Source organism: Leucoraja erinacea, chromosome 4, assembly GCF_028641065.1.
Source record: "Leucoraja erinacea ecotype New England chromosome 4, Leri_hhj_1, whole genome shotgun sequence".
Lineage (NCBI taxonomy): Eukaryota > Metazoa > Chordata > Chondrichthyes > Rajiformes > Rajidae > Leucoraja > Leucoraja erinaceus.
Window position 1 is genome coordinate 18826070 of NC_073380.1, and position 14981 is coordinate 18841050.

General features: G+C 46.4%; 1 protein-coding gene across 5 annotated transcripts in view; it reads left to right on the plus strand.

Annotated features, from left to right (window-relative positions):
* LOC129696197 (amphiphysin-like) overlaps positions 1–14981 on the plus strand; it is a 221110-nt gene that overhangs the window by 124506 nt on the left and 81623 nt on the right. For 4 of the 5 annotated variants that reach the window (XM_055633840.1, XM_055633841.1, XM_055633837.1 and 1 more), the window contains exon 12: positions 805–855. The exons of the other annotated variant lie outside the window; for it this stretch is intronic. In XM_055633840.1, the coding sequence (XP_055489815.1) occupies positions 805–855 (51 nt within the window). The remainder of the gene's footprint in view (positions 1–804; positions 856–14981) is intronic. 5 annotated transcript variants of the gene reach the window in all.

The following is a 14981-nucleotide window of genomic DNA, read 5'->3' on the forward strand; positions in this document are numbered from 1 at the left end:
ACCCATCCCCCGACACTGTCCAATCCCTAAATCTGCCACATCTCTCTACACTGCCTTATCCATCCACTCTGCCATATTCTCTGCCACAGAAGGCAGTGGAGGCCAATTCACTAGATGTCACGCGCTGTATGTTAAAACTAAATTAAACATCCGCAAACAGCAAATAACCATCAATTTGGTTTGTCATTAGAGATATGCATAGTGGATAAATGCTGAAAGAGCTTCCCTTGGATACGATGGGACATTGCCTTCACATTTCTGTGTAAATAATAAATTTTTCACTTTACCAAGCCTTGCCTTTTAATTTTTGTTTTATCTGTCAGAGAAAAGTCAGATAATTGTTTAAAATGCAGATATTTATAGATTTGGTTCTTTGGGCATTCCCTGCAGCAAATATCATGCGTAAAAGGAACAAGAAGGAACTGCAGATGCTGGTTTAGACCAAAGATAGACACAACATGCTGGATTAACTCAGCGGGTCTGTCAGCATTTCTGGAGTAAAGGAATCGGTGACGTTTCAGATCGAGACCCTTCTTCAGACTGAAGAAGGGTGTCGACCAGAAAAACGCCACCTATTGCTTTTCTCCTGAGATGCTGTCTGACACGCTGAGTACTGAGTTTTTGTGTATAGCAAGCATGTGTAAGCAATTCTCCCTCCAATGCTTTAGGTCGAAAGTTGGTACTGAAGGAAGGTTGAAAATTCTATTAAAGGATATTATTATGTTTAGATGTGATGCTTTATTTTGCAGAGACAGCTGCTTTTGTAATTTAGACTAAGTAGATTATTTACCAATTTCTCCTTAGGCTCTGATGTGCTGTGGATCCTTCTTTGCTGGGCAAGAATTATCTCAACAGGTAAAGAGCAGTGACCTTTAGTAATATGTTTCTCTTTCATCAAGTGCTTAGTAATTCAAATTTCCATATCGGTTTTCACATGAATTATTCTCACTTCACACTTCAACATCTTTAATTTTCATGCCAACCCTCCATTAACCTTTGATTTGCGTGATAATCCATGTTCTGAAACCAAAAATTTCCATCATATGCACACCTCCCCATTCCTGGAATATTCGTATTTGTACATTTAATGTAGTCCAGGTAAAAAAATCTTGATGGAAGAGTCATGATCGCTAATTGTCAGAAGGATACAAATGTGGGCTAAACTCCATACGACGCTGCAGGAATGACATCTACTGAATCCACACATGTCAACTATGTAAACTCCTTTCATTCAATTACCTCAGCTATCGGGTTGCTTCAGTTGGGTGCTTCCTCTTTTCCTCCTCTCTACGGATTCATTTAGCAATGCAGCATGGAAGCATCCCCTTCGGCCCTCCAACTGTCGCATTTACATGAGTTCCATGTTATTCCCACTGTCTCATCCACTCAGTCAGGGTGGCACAGTGGTTGCTGGGGCTGGACTCATTGCCTCACTCAGCCAGTGGTCAGGGGATAGTCTGGCGACCACACACATGCAAGGATGTCCAAGCCGTAGAATGTTTTGAGGAGATTTCTGTGAACATCACCAGAATCTGCAGTTTTGTGGAGCGATTGTAGAAATTGGGTCAGTTCTTATCGACCCCTAGGTCAGCTCCTAGTTTGAGGCGAGACTTGACAGAGATGCTCAAAATAATGAAGGGTCTGACTGGGTAAATGCAGGGAACCTGCTCCTTGGGATTGGCATGCCCTGAGAAAAGTAAACAGTCATCAATAGGGTGGCACGGTGGCGCAGCGGTAGAGCTACTGCCTTACAGCGCCAGAGACCCGGGTTAGATCCTGACTGCGGGCGCTGTCTGTACGGAGTTTGCATGTTCTCCCCGTGACCGGCGTGGGTTTTCTTAGAGATCTTCGGTTTTCCCCCACATTCCAAAGATGTACAGATTAATTGGCTTACTTAATTGGCTTGATAAATATAAAAATTGTCCAGTATAAAAATTGTCCAACTTCCCGTATAGTCCCTGGTGGACTCTTCGGAAGGTACAAGGTACAAGATACTCTCCACACATTAGGGGCAATTTACTGAGGCCAATTAACCCACCAGCCCACAGATCTTTTAGAAACATAGAAAATAGATCTTTTAGAAACATAGAAATAAGGGCCATTTGGCCCTTCGAGCCAGCACCACCATTCATTGTGATCATGGCTGGTTGTCCACAATCAGTAACCCGTGCCTGCCTCCTCCACATATCCCTTGCTTCTGCTAGCCTCTAGAGCTCTATCTAACTTTGGATGAGAGAGGAAACTAGAGCACATGGAGGAAATCCATGTGGTCTGCAGTTGTATAGGGCTCTGGTGAGACCACATCTGGAGTATTGTGTACAGTTTTGGTCTCCTAATTTGAGGAAGGACATCCTTGTGATTGAGGCAGTGCAGCGTAGGTTCACGAGATTGATCCCTGGGATGGCGGGACTGTCATATGAGGAACGATTGAAAAGACTAGGCTTGTATTCACTGGAGTTTAGAAGGATGATGGGGCTCTTATAGAAACATATAAAATTATAAAAGGACTGGACAAGCTAGATGCAGGAAAAATGCTCCCAATGTTGGGCGAGTCCAGAACCAGGGGCCACAGTCTTAGAATAAAGGGGAGGTAATTTAAGACCGAGGTGAGAAAATAACGTTTTCACTCAGAGAGTTGTGAATTTATGGAATTCCCTGCCACAGAGGGCAGTGGAGGCCAAGTCACTGGATGGATTTAAGAGAGAGTTACATTGAGCTCTAGGGGTTAGTGGAGTCAAGGGATGTGGGGAGAAGGCAGGCACGGGTTATTGATAGGGGACGATCAACCATGATCACAAACGAAGGGCCGAATGGCCTCCTCCTGCATCTGTTTTCTATTTTTCTATGAAAACATGCAAACTGCACAGACAGCGCCCGAGGTCGGGATCAAACCAGATGTCTGGCATCAGGAGGCAGTAGTTGCACCACTGCCTCCTGAGCGGGCAGTGCAGATTTGACCATATTTATCTGTCCCAGGCATCACAGGCTACTTGCCAACTATCCCCATTCCCCTCCATAGGAGCATAGAAACTTATAACATTCATGATTGATTGGACAGTGTTGATGCAGGAAAAATGTTCCCAATGTTGGGGGAGTCCAGAACCAGGGGTCACAGTTTAAAAATAAGCGGTGGGCCATTTAGTACTGAGTTGAGGAAAAACGTTTTCACCCAGTGAGTTGCAAATCTGTGGAATTCACTGCCACAGAAGACAGTGGAGGCCAATTCACTGGATGTTTTCAAGAGAGCTCTTCGGGCTAGTATCTTCACCAAGTCAATTTGTTGCTAAATCGGAGCAGAACTTTGCTGTCAATCGGGGCAGGTGTCAGTCGGTTGGGGGCATTTTGCTACTCTTGCAGAATAGAGCGCAGGTTGCGGCATCAGTGCTCCCACCATCATGAGGAGAAGATACTGTGCTGCGGCATGTGAGGAGAGCGCCTATTCCCCATTGTCTTAGCCTAAACGAGCAGGGAAGGACATTGAGTGTATTTTTCAATTGTGCACATGTGGGGATTGCTGGTCGGTGTGGGTTTGGTGAGCCGAAGAACCTTTTCCCGCTCTGTATCTCTAAACAAAGCTAAACCTGAACAGTCATCAGCCTTAAGACTGGAGAATAACCAGTGTTGGTCCTTTGTTTAAGAAGGGCCATAGGGACAAACAGTTACATTTTCAGCTGATGAGCCTTGCACCATGGTAGGAAAACTATTGGAGAAGATTCTTAGTTACAGAATATTGTCGCATTTGGAATAGCTTGGTCTTATTGGGGATAGTCAACGTGGCTTTGTGCAGGGGAGGGGCATTATTTCCTTATCATGTATTTATACACCATGAATAGTATTGACTTCCTGCTGACTGGATAGCACGCAACAAAAGCTTTTCACTGTACCTCGGTACACGTGACGATTAGCTAAACTGAACTGACCGAATAGAATAGAATGCCTTTTATTGTCATTCAAACAGACAAGGTTTGAACAAAATTTCATTTCTGCAATCATGAGATTACAAAAAAAACCCACTTAACACAATTTACACAAAAATCCATCTTAGTGAATCTCCAACACCTCCTCACTCTGGAGGCAAAAGTCTTATCACTTCCCTTTGTTCTTCTTCCGCGGTCTAGCAGTCCAACTGTAGTGTCGATGCGATTGGGGCTCGCGATGTTAAAGCCCCCGGTGGGCGATGGTAAGTCCCACGGCTGTTTAAGCCACGCCGGGCGATGTTAGACCCCGCTCTGAGTCATTTAAACCCCGCAATTCTGGCGGGAGATGTTGCCGTTGCGGTAGCTCCGAAAAGCGGTCTCCCACCTGGGTCCTGTGAGCTCCCGATGTTCCTGTCCACCAATGCTCCGAAGTCGGGTTGCAGCCGCGCGTCACTGCAGCTCTCCCCGCTCCGAAGTCGGCCAGCACCGCGATGGCAGGTCCGCAGGCTCCGCGACTGGAGCCCTTAGATTGGTTCCGGTTGGAGGCCGCCGCCGGCTCCACGATGTTAGGCCCCAACGACACCGGAGACCCGACAGGGAAAAAGTTGGGTCCCCGTACAGGGAAGAGATTAAACGGTTTCCCCCACGGAATATTGAGGAAGTGATGAAGATGATGGATGAATGGGGGGCAGTGGACATTGTCCTCATGGATGTTTGTAAAGTATGACAAGATCCCTCATGGTAGGCTGGACCAGAAGATGTTGTCACAAGGGATCCATGGTGAATGGAAATTGGATCTAAAATTGGCTTGGCTATAGAAGGCAATGGGTGTTTAACTGACTGGAGGTCTGTGACCAGTGGCTTTACACAAATAACAGTGCTGGGCCCCTTGTTATTTGTGATATATGTTAACAATATGGATGACAATGTAGCTTTGTATGATTATTAAGTTTACAGATTGCAAAAACATTGGCAGAGGGTTGGATAGAGAAGGAAATTGTCAAAGGATACAGCAATATATAGATCCATTGAAAATTTTGGGTGAAATGGCAGGTGAAGTTTAATCTTTACAAGAGTGAGGTATTGTATTTTGGAGGTCAAAGGTAATGTAAAATATGTAGGAGAAGGAGTGGAGACACTTTTAAGAAGCCAGACAACTTTCAATATGCCAGTGATACACAGCTGTGAAGTTCGGCGGACATTTAACATTACCGGACGGTTATCCTTGGTTTTGAAAACTTGTGCTTACATTTTTTCCCCCCAATGAGCCAATGAAAATGACTGGTCAGCAAAGGCGATTAACTAAACCTACCTACGACTACCTCGACTACCTACAGCTACGTTGCGACCCCACTACAACTGCACTTACGACTACAGGATAATCGATTATCTCCTTGGCGACCAATTGTGGCGACCATACTGAGGCCGCGACTAGTTCCCAGAATGCGGGAACTCCTAGCGACCATGAAGGAGACTCACCAGAGACTACCAGTGAACATGTGGTGACCATGTGGCAATCATGAGGCGAGTGCAGAGTCTCCTGCATTCGCCTAAAACATCGCCAGTGGGACAGGCCCTTTGGAGATACAGCGCGGAAGCAGGCTCTTCAGCCTACTGAGTCTGCACCACACCAGCGATCCCTGCACAGTAACACTATCCTACACACACTACAAACCTGTACGCCTTTGGAGTGTCGGAGAAAACCGAAGATCTCGGAGAAAATCCATGCAGGTCACGGTGATACCGTATAAGCTCCTTACAGACAGCACCTGTAGTCAGCATGAAAACTGGGACCCATGGTCTCTGGCGCTGTAAGGCAGTAGCTCTACCGCTACACTACTGTGCTGCCATGGTGGTTACAAAAGATGTACAACACGCTTGCCTTTACTGGTCGGGGCACTAAGTATAAACCTGTATTAGCTATAAGGAGAGCATTGAATTGAATTGAATTGAATTTAATTTAATTGAATACCTTTATTGTCATTCAGACCTTATGGTCTGAACGAAATTTCGTGCCTGCAGTCATACATACAATCATACAATAATAAACACCAATAAACACAAATCAACATCCACCACAGTGAGTCCTCCAAGCACTTCCTCACTGTGGTGGAGGCAAAAATCTTAGGGCTACTGTCTCTTCCCTCCTCTTCTCCCTCTGCGCTGAGGCGATTCCCCACCGGGCGATGGCATAAACAGTCCGAACCCCGCAAACGGGCCGGCTCAAACACCGCGACCCGGGGTGGTCGAAGCTGCCGCCCTCCGGTCCAGCGAACGCGGCCGCTGGCCCGCGGCTGAACCCAGGACTCAAGTCACCGCAGCCAGAACGCCGTCCCAGCCACCGGAGCACCGTTCCAGCTCCAAGCCGGATCGCCTTCACGTGAGTGCCGTTCCTCCCTCGAGCTGGGCCACTCCGATGGGAGTGCCGTTCCACCTTGGGCTGGGCCACTCCGACGGGAGCGCCGTACGTTCCTCGAGCTGGGCCACTCCGATGGGAGCGCCACAGCCCCTCACAGGAGAGTCTCACCCCTCGCCAGGCCGCCCTCATGGGAGCCTCACCGCCCCTCACGGGAGCGCAGTTCCAGCCCCGAGCTGGCCCGCCTTCACGGGAGCGAGCCCAGGGCGAGTCCTGTCAGGCTGCCTCCGGAGCCTCGAGGTCACCAGCTCCGCCATTAGGCCTCAGCGCAGACGGAGGCAGAGAAGGGGGATAAGACAAAAAAGTCGTATTCCCCCGAAGGGAGAGACAGACAGCAAGGCCCCGTTGCACCCGCCCCCCCCCCCCCCCAAAAAAAACCAAAACGTAACTAGACAAAACGTAACTAGACAAAAAAAAAAACAACACAAAAAAGTAAAAACAAACGGACTGCAGGCGAGCCTCAGCCGTTCACCAGCGCCGCCGCTTCCGGATGCATGCACTAGCATTGTTAGTTCTGAAGTACAGGGGGCTTATTAAATTCAAAGTAAAAATATGAGAGGCATAGATAGAATAGATTATCAGAATCTTTTCCCCATGGTGGAAATGTCAAATATTAGAGGGGATAGGTTTAAGGTGAGAGGAGGAAAGTTCAAAGGAGATTTGAGAGGCAAGTTATTTTGTACAGAGGTGGATGCCGGAAACATGCTGCTGGGAGAGGTGGTGGAAGCAGATGTGATACCAACATTTAAGAGACATTTTTAGAGGCATGAAGAGGCAGGGGATGGAGAGAAATAAACCACTTGCAGCCAAATAAGATTAGTATGGCATCAAGTATAGACATAATGAGCAAAGGCCCTCTTCCTGTGCTGTTCCTATGTGCAAAGTTCTGAACTTCCCTACTGTTCCCTTCTCTAAGACATTACTTAAAGCAACATTTCACAAAGTATTCCATTGTCCCTTCTCATATCAACTGTATGTATTAATATTAATTTCTCTAACTTTAAGTAACCCTGGCATCATCTCCTCATTCTCCGTCTCTCCCCCACCCAAGTCGTACCAGCTTCAAAGTCGTCTTGTTGAGTCTCATTGTCTGTAACTCATTTTCACCTAGCCCACAGCTAACAATGGCCTGTTTCCTTTATCATTGTTACTTTTTTGCAAATCTTTCAATCATTTGTTCTATATCTCTCTACATCACCGTCTATATCTCTTGTTTCCCTTTCCTCTGACTCTCAGTCTGAAGAATGGTCTCGACCCGAAACGTCACCTATTCCTTTTCTCCAGAGATGCTGTCTGACCGGCTGAGTTACTCCAGCATTTTGAGTCTATCTTCAACTCTGTGTTTGGTCAGAAAATGTTGCCTCACAATTCTCCTTGAAACAAGTTAGTTATTGTATGTCCAAGCCTGGTTTATAAATTTAATGATGTATTGTGACTCCTCTAAATGCCCCGAGGCTGTGACATTTCCTGCATTGCTTTATTGACCATCTTAACATTATGTTACTATTCCACAGCTTTAACCATTCATATTCTCCTATCTCTTGCTGCTTAAATTATTGATCATCACTACTAGTCTTTCCAGCAAGTTAAATTCATTGCTTTCAATTACATCCCTGTGATGGATTGCCAAATAATCCTCATTGCTTCTCACAGACAATCTAATGCACAGCAAACTATAATCGAGAGTCATTGCTTTAGTGGTGTCTCACTGGAAAGAGGACGAGAGATTTTTTTTCAATAAATATAAGATATATTGTTCTCATTATTAGTCCATTCCTTGTTTTTATTGCATTTCTAATCACCACCCTGGACAGCCTCATTAACTAATAATAAGGATCATCACATTTCAACTCGCACTGTTCAAAGCAAAGGAATTTAGGACTGCAATCTATCATTGAAATTTGTGATAAAGAACTGCTGGTGAACAAGGGCTGTGTATTCTCTAATCTGGTGGAAATAAATGAACTACAAGCAACGGGCCATGCTCTCACTGCTCCAAATGAACTACAAGCAAGTAGACAGGTCCTGTATCTCAATTCCATTTCTCCCCAATCCAGCATCTCTGGAGCAAAGGAATGGGCGACATTTCGGGTCGAGACCCTTCTTCAGACTGAGAGTCAGGGGGAGAGAGTCTAGAGATATGGAGGGGTGAGGGGTGAAAATGACAACAGATCAAGGCAGATGGTGTGGGAAGATGTGACCAGGAAGACATTCTGCTTTGATCTGTCATTTTCACCATCTGCTTGTACCAAGCCAATTAACCTACAAACCTGTGCATCTTTGGAGTGTGGGGGGAAAACTGGAGCACCCGGAGAAAACCCACGCGGTAACGGGGAGAATGTACAAACTCTGCATAGACAGCACCCGTAGTCTACCACTGCGCCATCCTGCCACCGAGTCTAACTGAACTATAGAGAATCATGAAGAGCATGAATAAAGTGAATGCTCACAGTCTGTTTCCCAGGGGAGGGCATTCCAGAACAATTAATAAGAAAAAATATACTCTCATTGGCATGCTTAGTTTGCAGTGGAAAAAAATCAGTTATCTCTGTAATTTTTATTTCTAGATTTTACTAGAATGTTGCCTGGGTTTCAACAACCAAGTTACAGAGATAGGTTGAATAAGTTAGGTCTTTATTCTCTGGAGCGCAGAAGGTTAAGGGGGGACCTGATAGAGGTCTTTAAAATGATGAGAGGGATAGACAGAGTTGATGTGGACAAGCTTTTCCCTTTGAGAATAGGGAAGATTCAAACAAGAGGACATGACTTCAGAATTAAAGGACAGAAGTTTAGGGGTAATATGAGGGGGAACTTCTTTACTCAGAGAGTGGTAGCGGTGTGGAATGAGCTTCCAGTGGAAGTGGTGGAGGCAGGTTCATTGGTATCATTTAAAAATAAATTGGATAGGCATATGGATGAGAAGGGAATGGAGGGTTATGGTATGAGTGCAGGCAGGTGGGACTAAGGGGAAAATTTTTTTTTGTTCGGCACGGACTTGTAGGGCCGAGATGGCCTGTTTCCGTGCTGTAATTGTTATATGGTTATATGGTTATATAGTTAGAATTTTACTTTTATTTCTTTCATGTTTATTCACTGGCAAACCTATTAATTTAGTTTTCCATCAACTTAGTTAAAGCATGCTTATTACGACATAACTGGTTTCTATTTTGTTTTATTTGTTTTGTTTCTGGCTGTCTATGCCTCTCCCGAACCGCACAGACTTCTATCATGCCATGCTCACTTCCTCTAGTATTTTCTAATCATGACCCTACTAATTAATAGTATATTTTAAAAATAACCTTTTCCCTACCTGTCTCCATGATACATTTTTGCAGAAAATAGGCCTGCATGCATTCTATCAACTCCTCTAATTTAATCTAAATGAAAATGAAAACTTATTCTGGTGGATAAATCTCAGATTGAGCTGGTAATGCGAGCCAGCAGCAGAGGTGGCAGATAGAGTGATAGAGTGGTACAGCGTAGAAACAGGCCCTTCAGCCCAACTTACCCACACATGTCCCAGCTGCCCCTGTTTCACCTGCCTGCATTTGGCCCATATTCCTCCAAACCTGTCCTATCCATGTACTTGTCTAACTGTTACTTCTATCAGGTATGTGTACATCACCTCCTAAAATACCTCCATTAATAATGAAAATAATTACAGTCAAAAAATGAGCTGATAATATCTAAACAGATTTATGACAGCAAGGCAAAAATGTATCAGATAAGGATGAAATGTAAAGCCGGAGGGAGGGATCTGGGTGGAAGAGGGGGGGGGGGGGGGGGGGAGCAAAGCAGGGCAGGGTGATAGCAGGAGGAATGGTGCGTTGGGGGGGGGGTTCAGGATAGGGGGGGGGGGGGGGGGGGTATTACATAAAACTGGGAGAAATTAAATCTTCATACCAGTGGGTTGTAAGCTCCCCAAGCGGAATATGAGGTGCTGTTCCTCCATCTTGTGTGTGGCCTCATTCTGGCGGTGGAAGAGGCCTAGGACAAAAAGGTCAGTATGGGCATGAGAAGAGTCGTTAAAAGGGTTAGTCCTGGGAGATCCAGTAGGACTTGAGCGAGCACGTGACCGGCTAAATAGTTGTCTAACCTACGCTGGGTCTCACTGATGTAAAGGAGGGCTCATCTGGAACACCAAGTGCTGTAGATGAGGTTAGAAGAGGTGCACGTGAACCTCTGTCTCACCTGTTGGCTGTCCCTGAATGGATGTGCGGGAGGCGATATAGGAACAGGTGTTGCATCCCCTTTGTGTGTAGAGGAGAGGACCTGGGAGTGTGGCAGTTTGGGTGGGAAGGAATTGTGGAGGGAGTGGTCTCTCTGGAAGGTGGAAAGTAGTGGGAATTGGATGATGTGACTCATGATGGAAGACAGTTGAAAGAATGTCAGAGAATAATGTGTTGGATGTAGTGGATGGCGAGGTGGGGGTGAAAGGTGAGGGCCAGGGGAACTATCTTTGCTTTTAATGGGGGGGAGAGGGAGTGAGAGCAGGACTGTGAGGCCCTACAGAGCAGGTTCGGGGTGCGGGCTCTTCCACAACTACAGGGGGAATTCCACGTTTACTGAAGATAAAGTACATCTCAGATGTCCTAGAGTGGAAAGCCTCATCATGGGAGCAGAACCGGCAGAGACGGAGAAGTGAGAGTAATGGGTGGTGTCCTTCCAAAAGGCTGAGTGAGAGGTAGTGTGGTCAGGCTAACTGTGCGAGTCAGTGGGTTTGTAGTTGATTCCAGTCGATTGTCTTTCCCCTGTGATGGAGATGGAGAGTTCCAGAAAACGCAGAAAGATGTCAGAGATGGTCCAGGTTAGTTTGAGGGCAGGGTGGACATGAGAGTAACGTTGATGAAATGCTGTTGACGTAAGTATTCTATGTAGCCCAATAACTATTTCAAGATAAATTTTGAATATGTAAACAAAATTTTACCAAGGATATTTTCAGCTGCAGCTCGCAGGATCAACAAGCAACACAAAAAACGTAGACACAAGGAACTGCAGATATTGGTTTACAAAAAAAGACATAAAGTGCTGGAGTGCACTTCACCGAGTCAGGCTGCATCTTTAGAGAACATAGAAAGGTGATATTTCCGGTCAGGACCCTTCTTCAGACTGGTTGTTGTAAGGGGAGAAAACTGGAAGAGAGGTGGTTCCAGGGCAAACCTGTCAAGTGATAGGTGGATACAAGTGAGGGGGAGTTTTTAGAGCAGTAAATGGTTGGACAAAGGTCAGAGATGAAAAGACAAAATGTATGAGGTTAGGTGCGAAATGTGAAGCCAGATGAAGGAATTTAGATACAAGAGGACGGGAGTAAGAGGACTGGTCCGCCATGGCCCGCCTGTTGGGGACGCAGTTCCACCATTCGACACCATACCATCCCCAGTGAAATGGGTTGGTGGAACGGTTCCACCGTTGTCTGAAGGCCGCCCTGAAGGCTCGTCTCACAAGCCCTGGGTGGATGGACGAGTTGCTATAGAGTTGGTCCTGTTGGGGATTCAGACGGCCGAATGGGTCTTCTGATGGGTCCCAAGAACCCCCGTCAATGGTGCTGATCCGCTTGCGGGAGAGGGTCGGCGCTCTGTCTCCCATCCCAACGTCACGTCATGGAGTGGCCCCTTCCCATGTTCCACTGCCACTGATGGGCTGCCCGTACGTCTTCCTTCGCCGTGACTCCCACAAGTCACCCATGCAGCGCCCGTATGAAGATCCCTTTCGCGTGCTGCGGCACGGGCCTACTACATTCGATTTGGACATGGGAGGCCGGCGTGAAACTGTGTATGTGGCTCGTTCGAAACGGGCCCACTTGGACCTGAGCGAGCCAGTCCATGTGGCTCAACCTCCCTGTCGCGGGCGTCCGCCGTCCCAGGCTCCCGGAGATTCTTCCGAACCGAGCATGGGGTGGTATCTACGCGTTCTGGCTGCCTCATTCAGCGTCCCATCCGGTTTGGTGCACCTGATTCTGGGGGGGAGGGTCATGTGGTGGCACCTGATGGCTAGCCTTGAGCACAACGAACCCTCGGCTCTGGAGGGCGGCATCTCGGTGTGGGAGGCGCTAGTCACGGGGTTGGTACCCAAGTTGGTATTTAAGGCCGGGCAATGCCCGTGACCTTAGAGGAGTAGGGAGCTGTATTAGAGAGATTAAACAGGGCAAGTGCACACAACTCGTGTCCGACTAGTTTTTGGCTGGACCCCTGCGAGTCCCCACTACAAAAGGCAGAAATGGGTGTGCATCTAGGTTGGGCACAGGGTAGAGAGGGAACAAAGAAAGGTGGGGACAAAGGTTTGGTTTAGTTTAGTTTTTTTTATTATTGTCACATGTACCAAGATACAGTGAACAGCTTTTTGTTGTGTGCTCGCCAGATAGCAAATGACTATACATGATTACAATCAAGTCATCCAGATACCAAGATGGTGTGCAGATATAGGGGAAAGGGTACAATGTTTAAATGCGTTGGAAGTGGTTAGCAGACATTCAAAATTGGAGATACAGCAAAGCTGGTGGACTGAGTGCAAGTGGTCAGAGAAACAGTCTCTTTGTCTGTGCTTGGTCTCGCCGATGTATAGGAGGCCACATCTGGTGCCCAAAATGCAATCGATCAGTTTGGAGGAGGTGCTATGAAACTCTGTCTCACCTGGAAGCAGGGGGTCACTGAATGGATGTGAGGGAGGAGGTATAGGGACAGGTGTTGCATCTCCTGCGGTTGCAGAGGAAAATACCTGCGGGGATGGTAGTTTGTGTGAGAATGGGTGAGTGAACCAAGGAGTCGCAGAATCAGCAGTCTCTTTGGAAAGTGCAAAGAGGTGGGCATGGGAAGATGTGAATGCTGGTGGAATCACGTTGAAGGTGGCGGAAAGGTCGGAGGATAATGTGTTGGATACGGAGGCTGGTGGGGTGAAAAGTAAGGTACGGTGGTGCAACGGTAGAGTTGCTGTCTCACGGGTGCTGTCTGTACGGAGTTTGTACGTTCTCCCCGTGACCTGTGTGGGATTGCTCCGGGTTCCTCCCACACTCCAAAGACGTGCGGGTTTGTAGGTTAATTGGTTTCGGTAAAGATTGTAAATTGTCCCAAGTGTGTGTAGGATTGTGTTAGTGTGCGGAGATCGCTGGTCAGTGCGGACGCGGTGGGCCGAAGGGCCTGTTTCCGCGCTGTATCTCTAAACTAAAACTATAAAACTAAGCAGAGGGAACTTTGTCCCGTCTTGGGGGAAGTGGAGCAAGAGCAAAGCTACAGGACACAGAGGAGACATGTCTGAGGGATCCATCTAATTGTGTCATATTCAGCTGGGATTTGACAGGTTTCTCAATGGTGTGGCACTGTTGAAACCAATTGAGCAAGGATTGTCCGAGCCACAAACCTTCAATTAATCCTGTCAGAGTAAATAGATTTGAAAGCAGCCTTCAGGAAAACAACATTGGCTTTGCACTGAATAATGTGGTGAGGTATTAAATCACCCGACAACTACTGCCTGTACACTAATGAGACAAGCATAAGTTTATTGGAGTCTTTAAGTTTATTGGAGAAGCAATAATTTCAGTTTTTATTACAATTAGCCAGAGCTTTGACATAGAAATTGTACAATTGAGATAAAACAGAAATCTTTTGCTGCATTCAATTGAAGGTGTCTTGTGTAACCCAATGAGATGGACTTCTGTATAATTAATTAGTGCAATCTCTCTGTCATTTGATAGCAGTTCTGCCCACTGGTGTCTCTTTTGCTTGTGCAGAAGCCATTTAACTTTCCAGACACTCTTCAATTAGCTATTATACTTCCAGATTGTTAGTTGTAAACTGCACAAAAACAGTTTGGCCCATCAAGTCCACCATGGTAATTATCTGCTCATTTTACACTCATCTGGCATTTATCCATTTTTCCCCCCAAATTCTCTTAAATGTCCCCAGATTCTAACACTTACCTACACACTAGGGTAGACTCACTATGGCCAATTAACCACGAGGCCCACACATTTTTGAGGTAGAGAGGAAAACTGGGGCAGCCAGAGAAAACCCCACCATTGATCACACCACTGAGAAACCCCTGCCTAATCAAGCCCTTGACTCTCAGTCTGAAGAAGGGTCTTGACCCAAAACGTCACCTATTCGTTTTCTCCAGAGATGCTGCCTGATCCGCCGAGTTACTCCAGCTTTTTTTGTCTATCTTCCCTCAAGTCTAAGTGTACAGTGATACGGCAGGTTGATGGTTTTGCTTGCCGGTCCAGGGTAGTTTTGAGGCTACAAATGTCCTTGGTAAAAATGTTGTTTTCATATACAACACTTATCAATAGTCTGAAGAAGGGTTTCGGCCCGAAACGTTGCCTATTTCCTTCGCTCCATAGATGCTGCTGCACCCGCTGAGTTTCTCCAGCTTTTTTGTGTACCTCCGATTTTCCAGCATCTGCAGTTCCTTCTTAAACACTTATCAATAGTAATTGGGCTATATAGACTGCTTTAGACAATAGCATACTAAATCTTATGCACACAACATAATAAGCATATTAGATTAAAATCCCAACTCTTTGCACCTTCTGGCCCATCCACTGCCCCGAGAAGCTCGCAGCAAAGAGGCAACTTGGAATCCAAGGTGCTGAGGGTTTAACCGGCGGCTAGGAAATGGCACGTATCCAAAGGCTGGCAAAGGATGTTTGTGGTTAG